We start from the raw sequence: 26,045 nt of genomic DNA, 5'->3' as shown, positions 1-26,045 counted from the left end.
CAGCTCAATTTTTTTCTTAAAAAAAAAAAAAAGCAAATAGTCCCATGGTGACCTGCTGAGGCTGCTCATGGGACTCCCAGAGTGGCACTTGCCTGCCTGTGCAGTGCCACTGGCTTTTGTCTGTGTTTTTCTTTATTTAGGTGTATTTTCTAATTTTTCTAAATTAATAAATAATTAAAAATACATTTACAGATGCACAGGAAAGAGCCAGAAAGGTATTAAGCCAAAGTGTAAGCAGAAGTTATTTATAGCTAGGTGGTGGGACTGCAGTGATTTTTTCTTTTCATTTTTCCATTTGGAAAAAATAATACTTTGTAATTATCCTGCTCTGGAGATAGCACGCCCCTGCTGCTGTCTGGAAAGTGTCCTCTGGGGGAGGCCCAGTCTGCTGACCACTCACCAGCACTTGCTCATGGTCTGGAGTCAGGTGTGAGAACCCGGAATAGAGATGAAGGTGTGCGGTTGCTATTCCTGTTCTCATCCTCTAACCACAGCTACCTCCGTGGCTGCTTTACGATGTGCCTGGACGCAGCAGACCTGTGCGTGACTTATGCGTGAATAAACTTGTGTTCATGAGTGGCACTCAGCAGGTGTTTGTGGGACTGAGCTGCCCCTGGACTCTCCAAAGGAAATCCAGGGCAGGTTCTTCCAAAGGGACCCACTGTGGCCTTGGCTGCCATTGAAGTCTCAGGCTCAGCTGGCCCCATGGCCCCCAGGTCTGCTTCGGCTACTCTAGGGCGCCGACCATTTGCTTATTCTCTCTTCCCCTCTACAGTGTGAGATGCCAGGGAGGAGCCGGGCTTGGCCTGTGTGGGTCATCGCTTAGACCACGCTTGGCAGTCGGTGCTGTGGTATCTGTTGACTGTCACAGGAAGAAATGAAGGGGACACACAGGACAGGGGACAAGGCAGGTGCCTGGTGCAGACTTCGGTCCCGTGAAGGAGACATGACTGCTCAGCTGAGGCTGTGCTGGCGGGATGGGGTGGGTTCACAAGATCAGCAGAAGGGGTGACTCTAACCTGTAACCCATGACCTGCTCCAGGAGGTGGCTGATGAGGTCACCTGTCCTGAAAGAATTCCTCAGGAGCAGGGCTGGTGATGGGTCTCAGGTTTCTGGACCCTGGTTCTGCACCACAACCACCAGGAAGGACTGTCTCCTCTTGTCCCTCAGCCTGGCTCTCCCAGACAGTCAGATGGGGGCTGCTGATCCCTTCAGCATGGGAACCTTCTTCTCCCCCAATTTATTAGCTGAGTTGGATTAGGGAGGCCTGTGTGGGGGCAGGAGACTGATCAAATGCCCTTAACACAGTGGTTCCCAGTGAGGGGTGGAAATACCTGGCAAGGGCTGGAGAATTTCTGGATCTGAGGTCAGGGTGCTACTGGCATCTAGTGGCCGGGGATGAACACCCTACAGTGCACAGGACAGCCCCTCCCCCACCTCACAATAAAGGATGACCCGGACCCACGCGCGATTAGGCTGAGAAACCCCGTCTCACGACAGCACTGCTCTGCGCCCCCGGCACCGTTTATGGCTTATCTTAATCAGAATCATAATTAATCGAATGGCAACAGCCTAATTCCGACGCCAACCACGTGCCCAACAGCGCGGGTTCTCCAGTTTGCACACCAACTCCAGGGGGTGGGTTCGGAGCCTTGCACTGCACCCCAAATGACAAGAGGGAAGAACTTACATCCAGGACTGCTGGCGAGGCGCCAGAACCAACTGTAAATCTTTGACAAGTATGTGGCCCCCAGGGCAGGGGCTCTCTCCTCTCTTTCTGGAGGAAGAAACTGGGGCTGCGCCTCAGGCCGCCTGGCCCCAACTCCACCCGGGTGAGCCAGGCCCAGGGCTCGGTGTCCTATCTTGTGCCGCAGGCACAGCCCCAGGAAAACCCACCTGGCCTTGGCCCCACCCCCAGCCAGCTCTAGTAAATGGGACGCAAACGACATCTCACGCAGGCACAGAGGTGGGCGTGGGGACTCCAGGATGTGAGGGAAGCCGAGACTGACCAGAGAGAAGAGGGGCTGTGGCCACCTGCGCCTCCCCCAGCATCACCTGCGCCTCCTCCCCGACCGCCCAGCCTGACGGCGGCCGCCGGGCTCACCTGGATGCCGTTCTCCTGCAGGTTCAGGTAGCGCGTGTTGACGGGGATGCTGGCCGGGACCTCAGCCAGCTCTCTCCGCGTGCAGATCACCCTGCTGGCCTGGTTGCTGCAGGAGCAGGCCGCGGGGCAGGAGGTGGCCGGTGGGGAGCCCCCTCCAGCAGCGGATGTGATGGCCACGCCGCCCCCGCCGGCCCCCAGGGGTGGGGAGAAGAGCCAGAGGAAGAGCAGTGCCCCGTGGGGCCAGGACATCCTACCGGGCGGCAGCGGGGGGCACTGGGAGCCGCGGGCACACGCCATCCTCAATGCTCATGCTCCGCGCGGCCGCTGGGGGGCTGCGAGAGGGAAGACAGGAGAGATTCGGTCAGGGACAGGGTGGCCTGGGTCTCACCACCGCCCAGGCAGCTCCATCACTACCTCCCTTCCCAGGGCTCCGCACAAAGAGGCGGCGGGAGAGAGGCTGGAGGCAGGCCGCAGCTGCACCATCCTCCTTTCCATGTGGGGAGGCTTTCCACCCATTCTGAGGAAGGGAAAACTGAGGCTGGGAGAGAGGAGGGGCTTACCCAGGGTTACTCAGCCAGTAAATGGAAAACAGAAAGTTTTAGAAAGGTCACTGCATAGGTAGAGATGGAAAAGACCCCAACCCTGGGGCAGAGGTGGAGAGAGGTCCAACCGCAGTGTGGGTTAGGACCTGGCTCCCAGCACGGTACCTGCCAGGCCCCTGGGCAGTGTGTCCTGGCCTCTCTCTCTGTCCCTTCACCTCCCCTTGCAGGAATGTAAGCATCCTCGCAACCACGTGGCCGCCCCCATACACCTCCACCCCATCCCTGGGTGGCTCTCTCCTGCCCAGGTCCTGACCCCACAGCAGCTCAGGGGCCTGGGTGAGATCAGAACTGGAGGGAGAGGGAAGGTGTCCACCGCGCTGACTGGGGGGACAAGTGAGGGCTGAGGGCTGGAGAGAGGTGGCTGGAGGCTCCAGTGGGGCCTGGGGTGGCAGCACAGCCCGAGGCCCCTGCAGCCCACCTGTGCCCTGAGATTGCAGGTGCTCCAGGCTGAGGCGAGCGTCTGTGGGACCTGTGCCAGCAGCTGCCGCAGGACAGTGCTGGGAGCGGTGGGCATGGGGACAGCCACCTGGGGACTCTGCGCCTGAGTTTCAGGAGGGGAGCTGGGTCTCTGAGAAGTCCTGCTATACCTCCTCAATCCGCCCTCCCCTCATCTCCATAAGACCATGGGGGAGGGGCTCACAGGACAATAACAAAGATGACAGGAATAGCTGTAATCGCGCCAAGCAGGGGCCAGCCTGCCCATGCACCAAACTGCTCCCTGTTCCCTCAGCCTCATAATATCGGCAGGAGGAAGCTGTCCAGATGCCAAGTTTACAGACAGGACCAAGTCACTGGGAGGGGAATGGACGTGGCCAGTGCAGAAGCCCTGGGACTTGCCCTCTGGCTTCCAACTCAGTGTCTCTGGATACATACGAATGCAGCCACGCAGCCAGCTGCCCCTACACAGCCCCTGAGAGCCACCAGAGCCGGGTGCAGGCCACCACAACACCACCCACTCACACGGCAACGACAGGGCACGCCCTCAGAGGCGGACCCTCAGATCTAGGGACGCAGGGCCACCCAGCATACACAGGTGCAGGCACGGGCACACACACACACACACACACACACACACACACACACACACAGGAGCACATCCACGCCTCCTTCTGCAGCGTCCAAAACCATTTACCCTGGATAACAATGCCTGTGTGTGCACGTGAGAAGGCAGGAGCTGGACAAGGCAGAGAGCCCAAGGGAGAGGTGGCTGTGCCCGTGGCCACCCTATCCCGACTGTGTGCGTGTGTGTGTGTGTGTGTGTGTGTGTGTGTGTGTGTGTGTGTGTGTGTCTGAGCCAGCATGTCTGTGTGAGAGCGCAGGGTCTTTGTTTCCTGCAGGTGACCAGGGAGGCCCATGCTCCCTGTCCTGGGTCCATTGTTCCCACCTTCCAAGATCTGGTAATGACCCAACCCACACCCTCCTCACCAAGGGGCTGGCATGGTGCAGTAGGGCCAGGGTTTGAGGCTGAGGGCCCCCCAGGGCCCGTGGGAGCCCACGGCACCCGCCAGGTCCTCTGGGCCTGCCGCTGCCTCGCATCTACCTCCGCATCTGTCCCCGTCTCTCCCGCTGCCAGCCCGCATCCCCCCCAAGGCAGCTTCTGCAGAGGCTCAGCCTCCCTCCCCTCCTCTGCTTCGCCCTCCGCCATCTCTGTCCTTGCCTCCCTCCCCCCAACACTGACTGAGGGACACTCACCCTGGTGGCTTGGCTTCTGCTGGGCCTCTCTGTGCCCCAGGCCCCCCTGCACATGCCTCCAGCGGCCGGGCGCTGCCTCCCCAGCTCTCCAGGGCTCCCTGTGAGGTGCTGCTGGGGGGGGCGCAGGGGCTTCTTGGGTCTCCCCGCGCCCCCCCCCCCCCCGCCTGTCGCCCTTCCCGCCCCTGGGGAGGGCTCTCCCTGGCCACTGCAGCAGTCCTCTGCCCCGTCCCCGCTCACAGCCTGGTCTCCTTCCACCTGGCTCCTGCCTCGGCTCCTCTCCCCACCGCAGCCTCCTTCCTCTGCACCCGCAGACCCAGCTCGGCTCCGCTCCCTGCCCGGCTCGGTCCCCACCCGGCTCTGGCCCCCTCCTCAGGCTACCCCGGCACTGTCTCGGCCCCCCTGGGACCGCCGGGGCCCCCTCTCTTTCTCCTCCATCTATCCCTGGCTCTGGCTGCACCCCAGTGCCCTCTCCTAGCAGGAGCCAGGCTCAGTGAGGTCTGTCCGTCTGTCTGTCTTGGTCTCTCTCCCGGCTGTCTCTCCCTCTTTCTCCGTGATTACAATTTCTAGTCACACGGCAGTGCAGAGCCAAGCTGTGCCTCGTCCCTCCTCTCCGCCCCCTCCCTCCTTCCTCCTCGCCTCTGCTCGGGGAGGGCCTCCTCCTCCTCACCCCCTCCCTGCTGCCAGGAGGCCTCCCCCTCCCCCGCTAATCAAAGGCTCCGTTATCTAATTAACCCATTGGTTCTGGGCAGCCGGGAAGGTCGGGAAGCGGGGGAGGAAGGTTGACGGCTGGGCTGCCAGGGGAGGGGGCTCGGACTGTGCCAAGCCGAGGAGCCTCGTGGCACTCAGACGGCCTCATGGCGGCAAAGCTGGGCTGGGCCGCGCTGATCCCCTGCCGCTTGGGCACCACCCTGTCCCTGACCCAGCTCAGTACCCGGAACTCCCCAGGCCCCGAAGCACACCACATGCCATTTACTCCAACCCCCGTCCTGATAGGCCAGTGAACCTGGGCCCGCGTCACCACCGCCAAGGGGGGCCAGCCCCTCTTCAACTGCCCCCACCCTGGACCTCAGCCACAGACTGACACCTGCCTGCGGATACCCTTCTGCAGACGGGCAGGGCAGCCAAGTCCATTCACTTGATTTATCCATCACCATCCAAAACTATTCCCAAAGCCCCTACTATGTGCCAGACATTGGTGGAGATGCCGGGGCAGGCCGCTCTCCCTGGGCTGAGGAGGTGACGGCAGCGGCAGAGCCGCTGGCTGAGGCCGGGCCTGGGTTTGAGTCCTGAAGCTGCTGCTTATTTGCTGTGTGGCCTCAGGGCAATGACTTCATTTTTCTGAGCTACAGTTTCCTGTGTTCTGGAGGGATGATAAAAGTACCACCTCCTGGGCAGCCGGAGGGTAGAAGAGCCAATGCTGGATAAAGGCTCTACCTCCTGGCAGAGTCCACCACTTCTCAGCCCCACCCCCAGGCCAGCTCCCAGCCTGGACCCAGATGCCCACTCCTACTTGTGCCCCTCCTTGTCTGGGCCCCAAAGGCAGCCAGAGGGGTACTGTCATCATCCAAGTCGGGTCCTGCCCCTCTCTGCTCTGTACCCTCCGTGGCCCCCAGCTCATGCACAGTAAGGACAAGGGCTTTTCCATGGTCTACAGACTGCTCCTCCGCCCCAACTCCTGCTTTGTCCCCGCTCACTCACTGACTAGAGCCATTCTGGCCTCTTAACTATTTCCTGGACAGGCTGTGCACACTGGCCGCAGGGCCTTTGCACTTGTTCTTCCCTCTGCCTCAACACTGCTCCCAGCAGTCCACAGGGCTCTCCCTGCCTCCTCAGTCCCTTGTCAGTGAGGCCCTCATGGCCAGGCTTTCCTACATCAGATGGCACCTGAACTGTCAGAAGCCTGTATTACTTTTCTGCATGAGGCTTGCTGCCATCTGACCTCTTGTACTCCCATGCACTTGAATGGAACCTGGGGTGGGATCTGCTTTGTTCCAGGACCTATGACGGGCTCAGCCAACACGAGTGAAGGGGTGGATGAACATGCCACCAGTGCTGTTGTCCCAGTCTCCCCAGTGACCCCACATGCCCTCCCACACTCAGGCAGGGACACTGGCTGGCCATGTCCAGGCCTGGACAACTGGACACATTCCTGGAGCTGTACACCCCAGGCCCACCAGCCCTGATGTCCCCTAACCCCAATGTCCCTTCCCACCCCAGGTGGCCTGCTCGGCAGAGGGGCACTTCCCACGCACAGCCTTCAGCTTGTCCCTGGCTTCCCTCCTGGCTGTGGTGCTGCCCAGCTGGCTGGCCGGGTCCCACATGCTGTCCCAGGTCCCCAGCACAGTTCTGTGCATCCTACTAAACGCCCAGGCCTGGGGGAAAGCTGAAACTCTGCCCCAAACCCAGAGAAAGCGAGTGTGAGCTGTGCTTTGTGCGGCTGTGTGCAGAGCCCCGAGGCCCACGCAGAGGGGCAGCACTGACCACTGCTTGGAGCACTGCCAAAGCCACACCTGAGCACACATGCAGCTGGTACCTGCTCCCCGAGAACCAGCACCACCGAGAGATGGTAGTGTCCCCACACTCCTGGCACTGGCCAGGCGCCAATGGGCTGCTTCTATCCCCCTTTCCCAGATAGGGCAGTCGGGGCCCAGAGAGGCCCAGCCACTTGCCAAGCAGAGCTAGAAAGGGGCTGCCCAGGTGGGCCTCATCAGAGGCCAGGGGGCCCAGAGGCCCACAAGCTTGTTGAGAAGGCAGCAATCATCCCTGTGGAGGTGGTGGCAGGGCGGGGCAGGCCAGGCCACAGGCCTGACGGGCAAGAGCTGCCCGTCACCGCACAGGGGCCACCTGTGCCTGATGCCCCACACCAGGCACCCCTGACTCCCCTCACTGTGAGGGAAGCATCTGCCGGGTGCCATGGGCTCTGCTCCCCTCCTGGGGAGGCTAGTGCCTGTGCCCACTCACAGACGGGGTACAGGGGTACAGGCCCAGATCCGGGCCAGCCACCACTGCCTCCAGCCGCCCAGGTCTCTGGTGCGAGAATAGGCTGAGATGCAGGGCAGAGGCCCAGGAGAGGAAGAGTGGGACATCAGAGGCGGGGACACACACAGGCAGAGGCACAGGAGGGGCCAGTGACAAGGACCAGCCACAGGGACAAGGCCAGGAGGCAGGGCATGGAGGCCCCGGGCGCTGGAGGGGAGGTGCAAGGCAGCACCAGCTTCGCGTCCTTCCCAACCCAAGCTCTGAGAGATCTCGGGCACTGTGCCTGAGAGGATTTAGGCAGATGGCAGATCGGAAACTCGGGGGCCCAGGGGAGGCGGGGTGAGGAGAAAAGGGAGGCAGGAAGCATTCCTGTCAGGCACACTCATTTTTCTGGGTAAGTTCAGAAGGTGAGAGAAAAGATAGGAAATTGCCATCATAGCACGAGGAATGGAGGTTAGAGCTAAGGAAGAACTTTCCAACTGTGAGCGACTGGGATGGAAGTGGAGCCTGCAGCCAGGAGGGTGCAGAGGCATCAAAGTCTGGGAAGCCTGTCATGTGGGAAGGCCAGGAGGGCCTAAGGCAGAGGGGGCAGGGAGGGCAGAGCAGGCTTGTCCTTCTGAGTCAGTCTGAATGCTTTCAAAACAAAAGCAGCTCTGCAGCCCAAGAATGGAGCATCCCCTAAGTTTTGAGAGACAAGAGCCCTGAGGACGGGGCTGGCCCCTGGAGCTGCTGCAGAGGAAGCAGGGTGGGGGCTCCAGTCCCGGCAGCAGGCTCCTGACTCGCTCAGCCCTGGGGGCAGGTGCTGGGGGGCAGGTGGCTTGCTTGGGCAGGAGGTCGAGGCCATCCACATTCCCTCCTGGGGGTCTCTGCCTGCACCGACTCTGCTCAGAGGTGCTCCTGGGTCCACGTGGCTCCCGCGCCTCCTGGTCTGTTCTCTGCCTGGCCGAGAGGTTTCTCTGAGCCTGAGTCTCAACCCCTGGCGTTGCTTCCTTATCTGACACTCAGCACCTTGTTGTCTGTCCGCCACTAGAAGGGCTCCGAGGGCAGGGGCTTGGTCTGAGTGCCCACTGCTTGCCCAGGGCCTGGAGCAGCGCCTGGCCGCCTGGAGCCTGGTCCACACTTGCTGAATGAAGGAAGGAGTGAGCTCTCTGCTGGCACCTGTGTCTTGGGGGAATCTGGATACAGAGGGAGAGCTGTCCAGGCCCGGGAGAGGGCGCACATGGTGGAAGCCTGGAATGCGCAGGAGGGTGGCCCCCTGTCTGGGTGGAGGTGGGCCTGGAGGCGGCCATGTCAAAGCTGAGACCTGAAGGACAGCGGGAGATGTGTAGGGGCGTGTGTCAGGGGGAAAGTGCAGAGGCCTGGGGGCGGAGGAACAGGTGGGCACCTTGGAGTCCAGTTCACTTACAAAGATGGCAGCCATGGGGGTTGGGGCCACCTTCCTCCCTCACCACGTTGGGCCTGGGGTGGGGGTCAGTGAAAGGGAGGGGCAGCATCTGCTCTGGATGGGAGATCTTTCCCATCCAGAGCAGATGCTGCCCCTCTGAGCAGAGAAGCCGGAGGCCAGCAAGGAGCCTGGTCAAGGAAAGGGGAGAGGTGAGGCCCTGGCGGGGGTGGGGGAGGGCGGCAGAGGAGAGAAAGAAGGAAAGATGGGACGGCGGAACACCAGGAAGCACAGGGGTGAAGGAGGGGAGGAGCCAGGCTCTAAGGACCTGGAGTCAGATCCTTAAAGCCAGGATGGAGAGGAGGCTGGAGCAGCCCTAGGCCCGTCTTGCTCACAGGAACTGAGCCCTCCATGCCAGCCGCAGGTGGGTGATACTAGCCTGCCTCCTCCCTGTCCAGGCCCTGGCTGGGTGACACAGGTGCCCCTCTGCCTATCTGGCTCCCTCTGCTCCCCTGACAGGAGACGCCTGGCTGCATGGAGCATATCATGGGGACTCATGCCAGCCTGGGTCCTCAGTGAGACAGGATGGGGTGTCTGGCAGGTGGGGAAGAAAGGTGACTGAGGGCCGATCTGTGATGGTGTGGTGATGTGAATGCCAGTGGTTATGTGTGTTAGGGACCACCAGGTAGGCAGTGTGGTTCTAACCCCTGGGGAGGCTGATTCCAGTCCAGCTTGGAGCTCTTGGGTCTGAATTCCCAAAACAGTGCCCATTCCGCCCCGTGGCCCTGCCCAGGGGTCTTGCAGGAGCCCTAGGACTCTCAGAGAAGCCATGGAAATCACAGCTCCCGAGAAACCCAACATCACTGAGAGTGACATCAAGAGCCTGGCTGCTGGCCTCTGTGGACGGAGTCTGCATCCAGACCAGCCAGTAACACACAGGGAGGAGCCATAGCAGCCCAGTTGACAGAAGGGCACATGGTGGCCAGGCCAGTTATCCTGGAATCCAGGGGCACCCACAACTAGATAGGCCTGAGCTTTCAGGCCCCTGGATGCTGATGGGGAAGGGTGGCCCACACCCCGGACTGAACCTACCTGGGAGAGAACTGGGACCAGGCCTGCACTGGTGGGTGTTGAAGGTGTCTGCGGCTGAGGCTGTGGCCGGGGTGTGAGGGGGACCCTGCAGGGGCACCATCCAAGCCAACCCTCGTTTCCCTGAGTTTCTCTCAGGGTTGTGCAAAACTGTTTCATGTTTTAAAAGAGCACTATTGAGAGCAACAGCGGGTAGACAGCAGCTGGAACTGGAGTGGACGCTCAGTACCGACGTGCGTCCAGATCACCTGGAACTGCTGACAGGCAGATTCGGAGCAGGTGCTCCAGCCAGGCCAAGGTTCTGCCATGCTCAGGGATGCTGGCCACGAACAAGAAGTGGGACGCTGGGGGTCTCTCAGGGTCATCATGCACTCACATTCCACTTTCGGAAGAAGAATGATCATCCCCTCCCTGTCCCAGCTCTGTGGAGGGGTCTGACTGAGGGTAGGCTGGGTCTGCCTCAAATGCCACCATTACTAGTCACAAAATTTTGGAAAAGAGACATCACCCCTAGGGCCCCTTAGCTCATCTGTGAGTGGGGAAGGTCCAGTGTCTGTGAGGTGAGGGACTTAACACCTGGCACAGGGAACGCAGGTGACAAAACTATTCCATGACCATCAAGTCCCTCCGCGTTTCACGCTGTCTGAGGCAGGCTGGAGGTGGGAAGGGCGCCCGGGTGGGAAACTGGGTTACACTCTGACTCTCCACTTCTCATATCCCCTTCCCTCCCTCTCGCCATCTTGCAGCCTGAGGATGATGATGATACCCAGCTCCCTGGGGATTCAAGGGCACATGTACAGCCCAGGGTCTTAAATGACAGCTACATTCAAAGTTGTCATTGATTCTTCCCGGATCAGAAGAACAAATCTTTCCCCATTCCATGACACTCCCCGCTCCTCTCATATACAAATCCGTCGTGTCTGGCCAGATCCGAACCACCTGGCTGCCCATAGACACTCACAGAATCACGTCTGAGGTCTTTGCTCTTCCTCATGAACAAGATCCTACACTCGCCATGTTGGGAAGGGCCATGCTCCACTAGCAGAAGCAGTGTCCTCTCTCTCTCTGCAGAGGAGGTGAGCCCCTGAGCTATACAACTATTGATGTCTTTTGAAAAGTCCAACCTCCTACCATCTACCGCTGTCAGCAATGTCGTTATCACTTATTAACAATCCTAATTTCCACCTGGTGGGCCCAATGCACCAGATTGGTCTCACCTCTGTGCCTCAATTTCTCTTGTGTAAACTGGCCTCAGAGTAGGAGGCCGTCTGTAAAAGAGGCTGGTGCTTGGGTTTGAACTCTCAGTTCTGCCCCTTCTAGCTGTGTGATCTTGGGCATGGGCCCTGCCCCTCTGTGCCTAGGTTCCCTCCCCCACCTGTCACACTGGAGGTGACTGTGCCTCTCTTGCAGGGTCCCCAAAAGGAATTGGTGGAGGAGTCTTAGCACAGGGCCTGGCTTACAGTAAGCTGTCAGTACACGTTAGCTGCTGCCATCGCTGCCTCCAGCTCTGCACTGAGGGTTCGAGGCACAAGGAGGGTGAAGCTCCTGCACCTCCCCAGGGCTCCCTCCCCCGTGGGGCTGGGGCTGGTGCGGCTTTTGGGTCTTGTTCCAGTGTTTGGAATAGTTACAGAGCTCTGGGTCTCAGCTCAGCTGTGGGTCGAGGCAGGTTGTGGTTCTGAGGTTGCTGCTGTGCTGACCTCAGAGCCACCTTGCTCTCTTCCTGTGTGGCCTTCCACTAGGACCCCAGATACTACCAGATACCAGAACTCCCACCCCCTTCTCACTCAGCTGCCCTCTGGGAATGTGTGTCGCCCTGTGTGCACAAGATTCCCACGGCCATCTCCCACGATGGCCTCCTGTCTGGCCCTGACTGCAGGGTCTTTGCCAGCCCATCTCCCAGGTCTGCACAGCCCCTCTGCCTCTGCCTGCCATGACAACAGTCACAAGTGGGTTTCCAGGCAACAAGGGGCATCTTGCCATTCTTCTTACTCTCCTGCCACCCTCTGTCTGGCAAAGCCACCCCTGCCTCAGGGACCAGGAAGGGAAGAGAAAGGTGGAAGGTCCATCCCTAAACCCAGAGATGATGGCGTTTCCTGCAGCTGCCAGAGAGGAAATAAGATGTGCTTCCTTCCCCACCAAGGTGACGGACCTGAATGCTATTATGACACCAAGGGGAACCTGTTGTCTGCACCCTGACCTGGAGATGGGACAAGCGAGGCCCTCCGTCTCCTGGAGCAGAGACCCAGGCCTATAACTGCTGCTTGTTGTAAGGGCCATGCCCCATGTCCTCTAAGACAGGCCCAACTCTCTCCTGCCCCTGGCCAAAGGTGCAGCTCGCCCCCATCACATAGGGAAACCCAGCCCTGCCCCTGGTCTGCCACCTGACACACTGGAGACCAGAATGTGGGGTCTGTCCCACAGGTCTGTCCCACTCTTGTCCCAGCCAGTAGAGGACAGGCTGCCACGTGATGGCTTCGTGCAAGGCTGACCCTAGGGCATGGAGAGTGATTGGCAGTTTCAACCAGACCCTGGCCCTGGAGAACTAGAGTGTGCTCTGAACCTGGTACTCAGGAACCAGCCTGCCCAGATAAGGGACTCTTCCTGCTCTTGGCATGAGGGACACAGGCCCAGACGAGGGAGGTTTACTATTAGAGGAGGAGGATAGAGGACAGGAGGGGAGACAGAGTCCCTGGCAAAGGAAGCAAGGGGAAGAGAGTTGAAGGAGTGATGGGGCAAAAAGAGAGCCAGTGAGAGGAAGAGAGAAGAGAAAATAGCAGGGTGAAAACTCAGCTGACTCTGAGCCATGTGGAGGTGAGACGGATGATGAGGCAGGTAGAAGGAGAGGAGGGACAGTGGCCCTAAGCACCTGAGCACAGCCCCTGGGACCCAGGAGCAAGAACTTCTCAACAGAAGCTGGCAAACTAGATCTTCACACGAACTCGCTATTTTTTAAAAAAGATGTTGGCCATGAATTGAGTATTTTGAAAGCACTAGGGGAAAATGGCACCTGTGGTTCATAGGCTCCTGGGGAAGCAGTGGGGTAGACAGGCTGGTGGGAAGGCCACAGCGGAGAGGGAGAGGGGGAGGAGGCAGGTCTCCCAGCTGAGGAGGGAGGCACTGGGGCTGTAAGGAGGGATGGGTGTGGAGGAGGGCTGCCAGCAGCAGGCAGGCCAGGTGACCAGCATGGGGAGGAGAGGACCTAGCAGGAAACTGGAGTGGGGGCTCTAGAAGAGGTCTAGGCTCTCAGGAGGAGGCACCCCTGCCTGCAGATCTGCTGCTCCATGTGGGCCCGATAGTGCTGGCGCCTGCGCAGCCCAGGCTCTGCCTCCAAGCTGAGCCTCCTCAGTGGCCCTCTGATATTGAGGTCTTACTCCCACTGTCTCATAGGACAGTGGGGAGGTCTTGGGGAGCCCTCAGATGCTGGAAGCCTCCTGTTTCTGGTGGGATTAGGGTGAGCGCTGGGACTCACTGAGCGTCCCCCCAGGCTGTGCTCCAGGTGTGGTCACGGAGTGCGGTTCTGCAAAGGCACTAACAGCATGTGAGGCCACATCTCCAGAGTTTCAGGGCCACCTCCATGCCTCTCATTTGTGTCTGTGAGGCCACCAGAGGATGGTGTCCGTGTGCAACGCCTCTGCCTTTGTCTTCTTCAGGTCTGTGTAGGAGGGAATGTGTGCACAAGATTCCTGGCCTGGGACTGCTGCCCTTCTCCTCTGGCCTGGCTAACTCTGGCCACCACAGTCTCATTTGTCACGGGGTCTCTGTGATTCCACTGATTTCACATCTGGGCCTCAGGCTGCTGTGAATGGCTATGTGCATGTGCACGTGGGCATCTGCCTATACACACCTCTGTCTTTCTCACACAGCCCTGGCTGGTGTGGGGTCCCCTCTTGCTCTGGTGGGGCATGCTCTCTGGCTCCTCACAGCATGGTGGTCTGCACCAGTCTCCCTGAGTCTGTGGCTCCCCGTGGCTCTGCTTGCTCTCTGTGTGGGAATGGTGGTGTTCCTGTGTCTCCCTGACTCTCCCTTTCTTTTGGAAATCAAGTGAGTAACTGTGTATGTCTGATTCCATGGTGATGCACCTAGTCTGTGTCTGTGCGGGAGGCTGGCCCTTCTCGCTCCCAACCAGAGCGTCTCTCCCACCTCTAGGCCTTCACTCCCTTCCTCCTTTCTGCGTGTGCATTTCAACAGTGAGGTGATTGGGATGAGAGAAGACCCAGGAAAGAGCAGGCGGAGGGTGGGACGGGGAAGAGGAAGCTGAGACTCGAAGATTAGAAGAATGCAGGAGACTGGAGATGCTACAGGAAGAGGAGGCGCAGATCCTAGCCATGGTCCTGGGGGCAGTTTTAAGGGGGGAGAGGATGCTGCCGGCTGCCTGGACCAGGAGGGAAGCCTACTCTGGCTACTCCCAGCTGCCACTGGAGCCGGAGTTCCTGTCTGGCGGCTGCGCGGGCCCGGACTCGGGATGTGAGGCGCATAGCAATGGGGCGCTGCGGAGGGAGGTGCCGACTGCAGCTCCCAGCTGGGGAGGGGCGGAGGGGGCGAGGGGCAGCCCCAAGGCGGCTTCTCCTCTCCCCAGCTGGGCTCTCCCCGGGGAATTCCCCACCCCAGAGAAAGTGGCCTGTAGAGGCTGTAGGCGCAGGGCAGGCGGGAGAGCAGAGGTGGGAGCGCCAGGAGAGGCCGGGAGAGGAGGGCAGAGGGCGGCGGGCCTGGGGCACCTCCGGCATGGGGGTTTGGAGCCCTGGAGAGACTGGTGTGTCCTCTGGACTGAGAGGAGGAGCCCACAGAAGCGGCTGCGATAAGCTGGGAGGAACCCTAGACAGAGCCTGGGCCTCAGGGCCCTGGGATTGATGGGAAGTTGGAAGATGAGGAACTAGGAGGTTCCAGAGGGGAGCATCCCAGGATCTGTGGTGGGGGCCCAGGATTGGGGGACGTTGTAGGGTGTGGAGGCAAACATAGAGGGGTCTCTGAGTGAAGGAGGTTCACAGAAGGAGGCCTCAGAAAGAGCTGGGTCTGAAAAGAAAGAGGCTGGGTGTTCTGCAGAAGGCAGGAGGCTGGGGTCTTGGGCAGAGGGGGTGGGGCTAGGAGATGGCTAAGGTGCATCACCTCCGGAGGAGGTCAAAGGACAGGAGGCCGGTGGAGAGGGTCGAGACGGGGTGAGAGGATCTTGAGGGGAAGGGCCTAGAAGAACAGGTGTGAGGATGGGGAGACTGGGGAGAAGGCAGTGAATGGGGGATGGGGAGGTCCCCCAAGAGGAGAGGGCCAAGGAAGGTGGGAGAGAGGCAGTGGTCCCAGAGAGACACGTGTGGAGGATAGAGGACTGAGGCAGAATGGGGTCAAGAAAGGGGGGTCCTGGGAAGAGGGAGGGGCAGGGGCTCCACTGTCCACTAGGAGGGGTTGGGTGACCCGGGAGGGAGAAGGGCTGAAGCCTGGGGAGGGGATTGTCTCACTCCCCAGTCACCCCCTCCGTCTTTCCCATTTTCACTTCCCAAACTCCCCGGTTCTCTCTGGTTGCTACGGCAACCGCTCCTGCCAGGCGCGGTCACCAAGGAAACCCCGTGCCCGCCTCTCCCCCCTCCCCATCACTGGCATGCCCCCCCAAGCAGCCGCGGTGTGGAGGGTGGGAGGGGCAACGAGGGGGGGTAGAAAGACCCGGACTCCTGCCCCAGAAAGGGGGGGCCCAGACCTACGCCCGGCGAGCACCCCCACCCTAAGCCGACATCCTCCACCACGGCCGGGTGCGCAGCGACCGCGGGACGTACCCCCCAGCCGTCCCTGGGCAATAGTGGCCCCCCAACTCAGAACTTGCGGCCCAAGGACCCCCACCCGACAGTCTTCCCCTCCAGCTTCGGCTTCCACCAGGCCCCGCCCACTGTCCTCTGCGGTCCCCCCATCCCAGAGGAGGCCTAAGACCACGGTCCCCCATTAGAGAATGCCCCCACCCCTGTCCCCAACCAGTGCCCCTCAGAGGCTACTCACAGCGAGGAAAGGGGCTCCTTCCGAGAGGCAGCATGCCATGCCCGTGGGGGGGACCCCCCCAGTGGGGCTCAGGATCGGGGTGCGAGGCCGCTGCGGGAGGCGCGGGGGGCGGGGCTGCGGCCGGGCCGGGGTCGCGCCCCCTCCCCGGCTCCTGCGTGGGGAGGGGGCTTCCGCAGCTGCCGCGGGCTTCGGGCCTCTCCGCCGCCTCGCCGCCCTCCTCGCCCGGCCGGTGCCCTCGCCCGCCGGCCCGCCGCGCGGCTTCCTTCTCGCCTTCCTTCCTTTCCTTCTTTCTTTCCTTGCTTCCTTCCTTGCAGCCTTCCTTCCTTCCTCCTTCCCTCCTCGGCCCGCGGGCGCCGCTCTCCCCCCACCCACCCCCCCCAGGCCCCGGCCCCGGCCCCGGCCCCCGCCTCGGACGGTGCGGCAGCGACCGAGAGCAGCCGAGAGCGGCGGAGACGGGAGCGGAATACTGATGATGGTGGGGAGCGGGAGGGCGGGCGGGAGGGAGGGAGCGAGGCGCCCGGGAACGAGAGGAGGGGGAGAGGAGGGAGGGCAGAGAGGAGGGAGGGAGAGGGAAGAGGGGAAGGAAGGGGGAGGGGGAGGGAGAGGACGGCGAGGGAGAGGAGGAGGACTGGGAGAAGGGGAGAGAGGGGTGCAGGACGAGGGGCAGGAAGGGGAGGGGGGTGGAGAAGGAAGGAGAGAAGGGAGAGAGGAGGTGGAGGAAAGAGAGGAGGAGGGAGAAGGGGAGAGAAGAGGGAGAGAAAGAAAGAGAAGAGGAGAGAGGCCGGAAGAGATGGAGAGAAAGGAGGGAGGGAAGCAGGTGGAGAAGGAAGTCAGGATGCCAGGAAGCCTGGGCTCCCGATCACCTTCCTAAACCTCCGAGGGATGAGGGATGAACGGGGCAATGGAAGGGGGGGGAGGGCGGGTGGCGTAGAAGTGGGTCAAAGAGGGGAGGGGGCAGGGCCGGGAGGAAAGGAGAGAGCAGTGGTTGGGGCAGTGGTCAGGACCAGGCCAGGGCTGGGAAGGAGGAGGAAAGGAGGGAGAGGAAGAGAGGGGAGAGGCTGGGAAGGACAGGGGAAAGGAAGGAGGCAAAGCTCCAGGGGGAACTGGGTTGGGGGGCAGGCTTGGGTGCAGGGGGCAGGTGGAGGAAAAAGGATGGGGCTGGGGTAAGTGCTGTCGCAGAGAGCCAGAGGGAAGCTGGCAGGACATAGAGGGTAGGAAGGAACCAAGCTGGAGAGAGATGAGAGGAAGGAAAGTAGAAGGCAGGACCAGTGGGGTGGTGGTAGGACCTTGGGTGGGAGGACAGCTGGGAGCTAGAGCAGTGGAGGCCCAGGACAGGAGGGAGGGCCTGGGGAGTGGACAGCAGGGGGCAGGGGCAGGGGCAGGGCATTTCTTGAATCCTACTGTGCCCGCTTTGCCCAACTGTAGCAGGAGGATGGAGAACGGTGCTCCAGCCCTGGACCCTGAGGCTGTCAGGAGCAAGGGTGGGAATGAAGTCCAGAGTCCTTGGCTCTGCAGCCCCAAGGGAGATGGAGAAGAGCTGGGCCCCTGGCCCAGACCTGTCAGGTGGCAGCACCTGGAGGGGCAAGGGCATGGCCTCCAGCTTCCCCTGCCCACTCTCTCACCTCCCTGGGTGCTAACAGCAGGGCAGCAGGACACTTAGAGGTGTGAACCTGGTGCCACACCTCAGAGCTAGAGGGGAGGAGGGAGAAGGCAGAGGTGACACCTTCTTCTCTCATTTACTCCCCCTGATCCCTGCACCCCTTCCCACCAGAAGCTGGGGCACCAAGGAAGGGGGGGCATCAGGAATTAGGGGCAAAGAAAGCCAGAAGAGAGCCAAGAGGGGTCTAGGCAAGACACTAAATATCTTCCAGATGTTACAATTAGGGCAGAAACTTTGCCTCTTCCTTGTCCTCCCTCCCCCAAAAAGCCTGGCTACTAACCTAAGACACAGAGGAAATAAAAGATGAAGCTTCCTTATTCTTAGTGCTGGGATCCTAGAGAGACTGACCCTCCGTCTTCACCCTTCTCCCAAGAGCCCAGGGAGGGAAGGTGGCCCCACTGCCAGCAGACAGCAGGAGCAAAGTGCAGCCTTCTGGGGAAAGGCGGCTGGGAGGCTGGAAGGAAACTGGGCCAAGCAGACGAGCCCGAGCCCAAGCCAGGGAGAAGCGAGGTCACCTATGGGTGCTTAAGTAGCAGTTGTGATGGTGCTGGTGGTGGGGACCTGAGACCCGAAGGTGACAGAAAGAGAGAAACCAGGGAAAGGAGGAACAGGCCAGGGCCAGAAAGCAGCAAGTGGGGCTATGGGCCTCTGGGTTCCTTCTGCACCTGGGCAGCGCTAAAACTGGATGAGGGAATGTGTGTGTGCAACCCAGGCCTCCCCCAGCACAGGCCCTGGATTAGTGGTGACATTGATGACAATGGTGACAGAACAGAGATGGCCAAGCAGCCAGTGGGTGCTTCCTGCCACCTGCTCTGGGCAGGTGTGGGGTTGAGCATCTCTCAAATAGGCATGGATTCTTTACATTATGGATCAACTGCTAGGATGTGGGCACTGGGCCAGGTCAAAGCAGGGTTTTGGATGCCCCTGTTGTCCGGTCTTAACTCTTTCATTGCAAAAGGGTCCCAGGCCAAAGGCCAGAGCTCTTGAGAAGTAGGGAAGTGGGCCAGTGAGCCCTTGTGGTCCATGGGTCTGAATCTTAGCTCACAAGGTGACTGTCTATTCTACTGAAGGAGAACAATTTGCCACTGTTGGGGAATCTGCTCAAGGACAGGAAGCAGCAAATCCCTGCCCCTGTTGAGCTTGTCTTTGAGGCGAGAAGATAACTCAAGGAACAACTTCAGAGGTGTATGAGCTATGCAAAAAATAATAGGGAAGACACCTGGATGAGGTGGCACTGCACCAAGGCCTGAATGACAAGGAGGTGGTGTGCAGAGTGCCCAGGAGTCAGCACTCCGGACAGAGCCCTGAGATGGCTGCAAGTAGGTCTTTTTGAGGGCAGAAAATAAGACAAGTGTGGCAGAAGAACACCCACAAACAGGGGGAGCAGGAAAGATGGGGATGGAGCCCAGGGTTAGCCCATCCTGTGTCCTGATTTCACCTGAAGGCCCAACCCTAATCTTCAGCTGGTGCCACCGTGCTGGGTGACCTGAACCAGATCCCATTTTTCAACATGGGTTGGAGCCTGTGATGTACCACAAATCACATTAGATAGGAGATAGAAGCAGTGTCCCTCCACAGTAACAAAGGCTCGAAGATGTTCTCACTATTTTAAAAAAAAAACACCTGGAAATTGCACATTTACTTTGGGATGGGGTTTCTTTGCTTAAGGCTATAAAAAAAATCCACTCAGCATACTCACTGCTTGCTGAACCCTAACCAGGGTGATCTATAGTTATTATAACTGTGATAAATAAAATTTGGGAAAATGGAGTTCAGGTATAGTGTAATACCAGTGACTCCAGAGGCTGATGCAGGAGAATCACAAGTTTGAGGCCAGCATTAAAAAAACAAATAAAAAATAAAAAGGCTGGAGATACAGCTCAGAGGTACCAAAATTTAAAAATAAACAAATTGGGAAAATAAATGAACTTTTCCCTTAATGTAGTTCAGTTTGCTCAGAAAAAAATCTCTGGGGACTCATGGGAACAATGGCCAGCAGAATCACCACCCATGTGGTACTCATCTATTATGTTCGATACACTTACTCTGCACAGCTACTACACACCTTCATCTTAGCTAGGAAGTTAACAAGATTATCACTGAAGGCACAAAATTTTAGAAAGGTGGGTGACACTGCAGTCACTAAGCAAGGCCTAGTCCTTACCCCCAGTTCTGACCTTTATTCTGTGTGGTCTGCATGTGTCCCCCTCAAAATCACATGTTGAAATTTAATCACCAATGCAATAGTATTGAAAGGAGGGGACTTCACAGGTGAGAAGTCACAGGTAAGAGCTCTCATGCATGGGGTTACTGACTTTATAGTGCTGTTAGCTGGTGCCTTCTGCCAAGTGAGCACACAGCAAAAAGGCACCACCTTTCAGGAATAGATACTCACCAGAGGCCGAATCTCTGTGCTTTGATCTTGGTCTTCCAGCTTCCAGACTGTGAGAAAGAAATTTCCATTGTTTATTAAAAAACAAACAAACGAAAAACAGTTTTATTATAGTAGCCTGAACAAACTAAGACAATCCTCTAATCCAAACCCTAACCCCAACCATTAAGAGACATGGGTGACAGCTGACCGAGTTGTAGGCTTTGTTTTTATAGCCTGCATCCCACAAGACCATCATTGAGTCAGTATTGCAGACTATTTCCTGAAGGTGGGGTGACGTGTTACACAGCAGTGGGCAACTGCAACAGTCAGTAGAGCCCTGGCAGGCATAGGAACTACCTAGTAGGTGGGATGGGCTCAAACCATCTGCTCTCCTCAGAGGTTGAAAGCAGGGCTGATGTGAGCACGTGTACTGCCCTGTTCTTGGCTTCCAGATGTTATTCCCACAACAGTGAGACAGGCTCATAAAAGTGGCTGCTTGCAGGTTTAGAGTGGGGCTAGTACAAAGTATTCATGGGACAACTTTTGTGCCAAAAAGGCAAAGAAGCGCTCCAAAATAAATAGAGTCACATCAAAAGAATGCAGGAGCCAGGTTGAAGAGGCTCCTGCTGGCAAAAGTTGGGACAATATGAGAATCAAAAAGAATGACTAAGCTGAATGCAGTGGCACATGCCTGTAATTCCAAGGTTCAGGAGGCTGAGACAGGCAGATCGCGAGTTCAAAGCCAGCCTCAGCCATGGTGAGGTGCTAAGCAACTCAGTGAGACCCTGTCTCTAAATAAAATACAAAATGGGGCCGAGGATGTGGCTCAGTGATCGAGTGCCCCTGAGTTCAATCCCTGGTACCAAAAAAGGGCTGGGGGATGACTATAATGAATGGTAACGTGTGTGTAACAAGTGTGTGTATGTATGTTATATGTGCACCCCATATAGATAGAGTGACAGATTTACACCAGTTGGAACTCCCCAATTCATTCCTGCAAGAATCACCAGGTTATTCTCCTGGTCTTGCCCTATAGATTGAGCCCAAGTTATAAGGGAAAAAATATACTTTAATGGAAGGATGTCACTTCAAGTGTTGAAACTTGGCCTCAGAACAACGGGCCAACTCACCATCATGTGCCTTCTGATGTGATGCAATATAAGGCACACAGCATCACTTGCAAAATCTTCTTGCCAATAATGTTTCATTAGGATTAAGCATCAAGACCCATAGTCCCTCATCTGTGTGCCAAGGCATCACAGGGAATTCTAGCAGAGCCAGCGGTGAGTCCAGCAGTGCTGGGATGGGAGTGTTAGAGCTTTTACTGAACACTGGAGTAGGCACAAACAGTTGAGAACAGTTTAGAAAGGTGGTACTTGCTGGCTCCAGTGCTTTACAGGTCACGAGGTATTTAATGTTTTCAATAGAGTCATGAGGCCTGCTACCTATCCCACCCCTCGTGACCTACTACCTCAGGGTAGTCACAATTTCAACATTTGGTTTTGCGACATTTCTGGGATGATATTATTTTTGTGCAGCTGAGGCTTCTGGCAGTTCTGTGATTAAAAAGCAGGCACTTCCTGTTTGTGGAACGGGAAATGAGCATGGTGATGTCTGATCTGATTCTGAAGCTTGAAGGTCACCCACATGTGCAGACACCATTAGTAAGAAATCAGTATCACGTAAGAATGAAATAAAATATTTTTCTTTCAACTTATATGCATTACTTTTTCAACTGGTGCTGTTGTAGGATGCGACTGTATCTTAATTTGTAAGGATCCCCCTGCCTGATAAGTTGGAACCATTTAGTTTTTTGTTTTTTTTTGCTTAGGGACACTATGAAGAAATTACCAGGACATCAAAGGCACTGTGAATTAAGAACATCTCTGCACCAAAGCTAATTTTCATCTTACAGGAAATAGGATAGAGGAACAAGTTAAAAGACACTATGAAGAACAACCAGGAAACCAGAAGGCGGGACATCCTTGAAGAACAACCACCAGCCTAGTCTTTTCAAAAAGAATCAAGAGCAAGAAAAAAAGTTTGGAATGGCTACTTATTAAGAGAGACTAAGCAGATAGCAGCTGTTGGGAGTCGCCCTGGCTCCAAAGATGGCGCCCACCGTGCTTCTCTTCCAGTACTAACTTCCTCATGCCCGGAGTCAGCTGCGGGAAGGGCCGCCCAATGGTGAGCCCTGCTGACCCTCATGATCCTTACCCACCAATCAGAAAGCACACAGAGCCAATACCCTGCTCTGTTGAACCGCCCCGGCTCTATAAATATGTAAAGCTGTTCCTCAATAAACGGGTATTTCTCCGTGGAGTCTTGTCCGGTCATTCTTTCAGCAGCTGCCTGCAATTATGAACTTTTCTTGAATTTTTAAAAATATTTTTAAAGGGGCTGGGGATGTGGCTCAAGCGGTAGCGTGCTCGCCTGGCATGCGTGTGGCCAGGGTTCCACCCTCAGCACCACATACAAAAAAAGATGTTGTGTCTGCCAAGAACTAAAAAAATAAATATTTTAAAAAATATATTTTTAAATATCTTTATTTTGTTTTATTTATTTTTGTGTGATGCTGAGGATCGAACCCAGTGCCTCATATGTGTGAGGCAAGTGCTGTGCCACTGAACCACAACCCCAGACCTTGCTTGAATTTTTAAGAGCCCTTCAATATAGTTCTGGATGATCAGGACAATGTAAATTGGACTTTCTTGGAAGGCTTGGGGAATTAATGTGCTTAGCTGTGGCATGATATGGCATTGTAGCTATGTAGGAGACTATTCCTGGAAGATTCCTGATGAAGCATTTACATCTGCAACTTACTTTCAAGTAATTCAGCATTTGGAATAGTAACAATGATTGAATCTCAATGGTGGGTGTATGGATGCTCATTAAATTTTTTCAACTGTCTATACATTTGACACCTTCCATAAATATTTGAGGGGGATTCAGCTGAGAGAAGTAACATTTAGGGCAGGTTGTCACCTGCAATTCTCCCTGCCCCCTCCTGTATACCCTCTCCCTCTCTCCATCAGCATTTAAGATTGACCTGGCATCTCACATCTTCAGGTAACCACGCCCTTCTCTGACACCTGTCCTCTTGTCTTCCCATGAAGCTTCTCCAAGACTCGTGGCCTCCCCTTCCTCAGGTCCTGATCTTTCCTCAGATACCAGCTAGGGTTCTGGCCCCATCTCCTCACCCAGCTGCCCTGTCTAGGCCACGATGATTCCCTACTGCCACCTCAGGCCTGCTTCTCCATCCTCACTCCACAGGTTCACTCTGCACCACTGATGCAGCTCCCCCTCCACCTATCCCTTGAGGGGCTCTGGTGGCTCTGACCCCCCTCCTCCCCTTCCTTTCCCTCACCATGCTGGGGCTTTGCCCATCTCCCCTTCTTTGCCTGGACCCTGAATGTGGGAGCAGAGACTCAGAGTCCAACCTCTCTTTGCGCCCTGCTTTCTCTCTTAGATGGTCACACCTGGTTCTGTGGCTTCAAACCCAGTCTGCTCCCCAAAGTGGTCTCCAGCCCTGACCTCCGCACACGTACAGATGGCTCCTTGATAGCCCCAATCCCAAATGTAATATGGCCAGAGTGGACTCCCACCTGGCTGCCACACACACCTGTTACATCCGGTCTTCCTTCTCTTAGTAAACTGCACCAAACATCTGTTCAGCTGTTGAGGAAAAATGCAGAAGTTGCTTTCCTCCCTGTGTCCAATCTATCCTGCAGTCCTGTGGCCCTACCTCTAAATTGATTCATTCCAGACAGTTCCTGCCTCCCTTGCCTTTTGCTACCCGGTGCCAGAAGCCGCCCTCTCAAGGGCAGCTGGAGACTTCCTCCCTGGCCTTACTACTGCCGCTCTGGCCTCCCTACAATCTGTTCTCCACACAGCAGCCAGTGAATGTGCAAGTCAACCTGATCCTGCTAGTGCCCACTTCACACACTCCCAGGGTGCCCGCCACGCATTCTAGTTAAAACCTCCACACTGCACCCTGGCCTCCCAGGCCCTGTGTGGTTGGGGCCGTGACACTTCGCTGACCTCGTCCGCCCTCCACTCATGCTCCAGCTTCGCCTGCCCATAGGGAGCCAATTCCCACAAACAACCATGCAAAGAAGATGTGGTTTCCTCATCTTACAGAGGAGACCCAGTGCAGGGAGGTGAAGAGCTTGCCCAAGACACCTGGAGGGAAGTACTGGAGTTTGGAACACAGATCTGTCCCATTTGACTCTGCCACACAGCACGGGACAAAAATGAACTGAGTGTTTTTCATTACGAATGCCACACCTGGGAACTCCGGTACTGGCCCCGATAGTGACTGGCACCAGACCTCCCTCCTGCAGCAAACAACCATGAGGGCAGACAAAGTGCAGGCCACTGTGTTCAGACACTGAACAAGAGAAAGAGGACTGTGGTCCTTGAGAGGACAGAGATGGGGAGGGTGAACCCCATCTTTACCTGGGCTTCCTCCTGAGACCACTGTCTCTGCCATAGAACCACCTTGCTGAGCATAGAAGGCAAGAGCAGAGTTGAGAGGCTGCTGAAGGGGCTGGACTCTGTGGGACAGGGACATGGAGGAGAGGGAGCTGCAGGAGGCAGACACTCAAGAGTCTGGTAGGGGTTCACCCCAGGCCCCTGGCTTAGACTGGCTGTGTCTGCAGAGGGCAGGACTCCACAAGGCCCCCAGGGGACAGCTGCTCAGGAAACAAGAGCTGAACAGAAACCAGAGGCCGTGTGGTGCTAGGAGACCGATGTGGAGGGCCCAGCCTAGCCAGAACAGGGGCTTCACCCAGACCCCAGGCACCCAGCCGAAAATGGGAGGGCCAAGCTTTAGGAACAAACCCACTCCCTAGGGTCAGGGCTTAGCTGAGGACCAAGAGCAGAATGAAGCAGACATGCTAATGTAAATTGGATAAGAGTCCAAGACACTGTCCTTCAGAGCAAAGCTCAACACTTCTTGAGGGAAGACGGCATGATCCAGGTCCCATATTATGTACCAGTCACAGTCTCCAATGAGCAGTTCAAAGTGCTAACTTCCAAAGAAACAGGAAGGTGTGTTCGTAGGTGAAGACCAAGAAAGTAGTCAACAGAAACAGACCTCAAGATGACCCAGATGTTGCTACTGAGAGACAAAACTTTAAAGAACACACACGTTCCACTTAAAATTCCACTTAAAATAGCATCAAAATGTGAAATGCACAGAAATAACCTTACAAAAGATGTGCGAGCCTTTACTGAATACTATACAATGTTGCTGAAAGAATAAATAGGAAGAGACATCATGTTCAGGAGCTGGGAGACTCAATAGTGAAGATGTCACTTCTCCCCAACTGGTCTGTAAATTCAATACAAGGCCAGTCAGGAGTCCACAGGCTTTTTGTAGACAAAAAATTGACAATTCAATCTAAAACTTTCTGTGCAAATACAAAGTGTGTGTGTGTGTGTGTGTGTGTGTGTGTGTGTGTGTGTGTGTATACATGAAACCCAGGCCTTGTACATGCCAGGCAACTGCTCTACCACTGAGCCACATCCCCAGCCCCCAAAGCAGCTATCATAAATATGTTTAAGGACTTAAAGGACAAGACAGCACAGTGAGTTAAAGATGGAAAATCTCAGCAGATATAAATTATAAGAATAATCCAGGGGAAATTCCAGACATTACACTAAAACTTTTTTAAAAAGAGAAAAGGGAAAAAACACTTCTGAAGTCGTTTTACAGGGCAGCAAATCTCAATATCCAAACCTGACATTACAAGAAAATAAAATTACAGACCAATATCCCTTATGAACACAGATGGAAAAGTTCTTAATAAAATATTGGAAAATCAAAATAGTAATATATGAAAAGGTTAATACATTATGAGCAAGTGGGATTTAGACCAGGAAAACAATATTTGTTTAACATTCAAAAAGCAGTGAATAGAATTTAGCATGTAACACAATACAAGGAGGAAAATCATATGATTGTCTCAATAGATGCAGAAAAAAATGATAAAACTGTCTTTATTCATAGAAAACATCATGTATGTAGAAAACTCAAAGGAATTTGCAAAAACAACTTCTAGAGCAAATATGTGAATTTAGCTACAATGCAAGACAAGAGGTTGATATAGAGTTTTTAAAATTATATTTTTATACACTAGAGCAAAATGAAAAATTTAAATGCCACTTAAAATAGCATCACAAT

At 56.3% G+C, this 26,045-nt stretch overlaps 1 protein-coding gene and 1 long non-coding RNA gene across 3 annotated transcripts in view; one reads left to right on the top strand and one right to left on the bottom strand.

Moving 5' to 3' along the window:
• Lrrc4b (leucine rich repeat containing 4B) overlaps nt 1-15,982 on the bottom strand; it is a 33,181-nt gene extending 17,199 nt beyond the window's left edge. The window contains exons 1-2 of one of the 2 annotated variants that reach the window (XM_078031549.1): nt 15,825-15,982; nt 2,106-2,437 (exon numbers count right to left, since the gene is read on the bottom strand). In XM_078031549.1, coding sequence (XP_077887675.1) covers nt 2,106-2,402 — 297 coding nt within the window. In that variant the 5' untranslated portion in view covers nt 2,403-2,437; nt 15,825-15,982. Of the gene's footprint in view, nt 1-2,105; nt 2,438-4,399; nt 5,025-15,824 lie in introns of those variants that run through there. The other variant, XM_078031548.1, reaches the window with a different exon arrangement.
• Nucleotides 15,983-16,185: 203 nt separating this feature from the next.
• Nucleotides 16,186-22,178, top strand: LOC120888157 (uncharacterized). Its single transcript, XR_013430620.1, has 2 exons — nt 16,186-16,299; nt 21,690-22,178. It is a non-coding gene; the product is annotated as an uncharacterized LOC120888157 (long non-coding RNA).
• The last annotated feature ends 3,867 nt before the right edge of the window (nt 22,179-26,045 follow it).

The sequence above is a fragment of the Ictidomys tridecemlineatus genome, chromosome 15 (assembly GCF_052094955.1).
Source record: "Ictidomys tridecemlineatus isolate mIctTri1 chromosome 15, mIctTri1.hap1, whole genome shotgun sequence".
Lineage (NCBI taxonomy): Eukaryota > Metazoa > Chordata > Mammalia > Rodentia > Sciuridae > Ictidomys > Ictidomys tridecemlineatus.
This window is presented reverse-complemented; position numbering and strand designations above follow the sequence as displayed.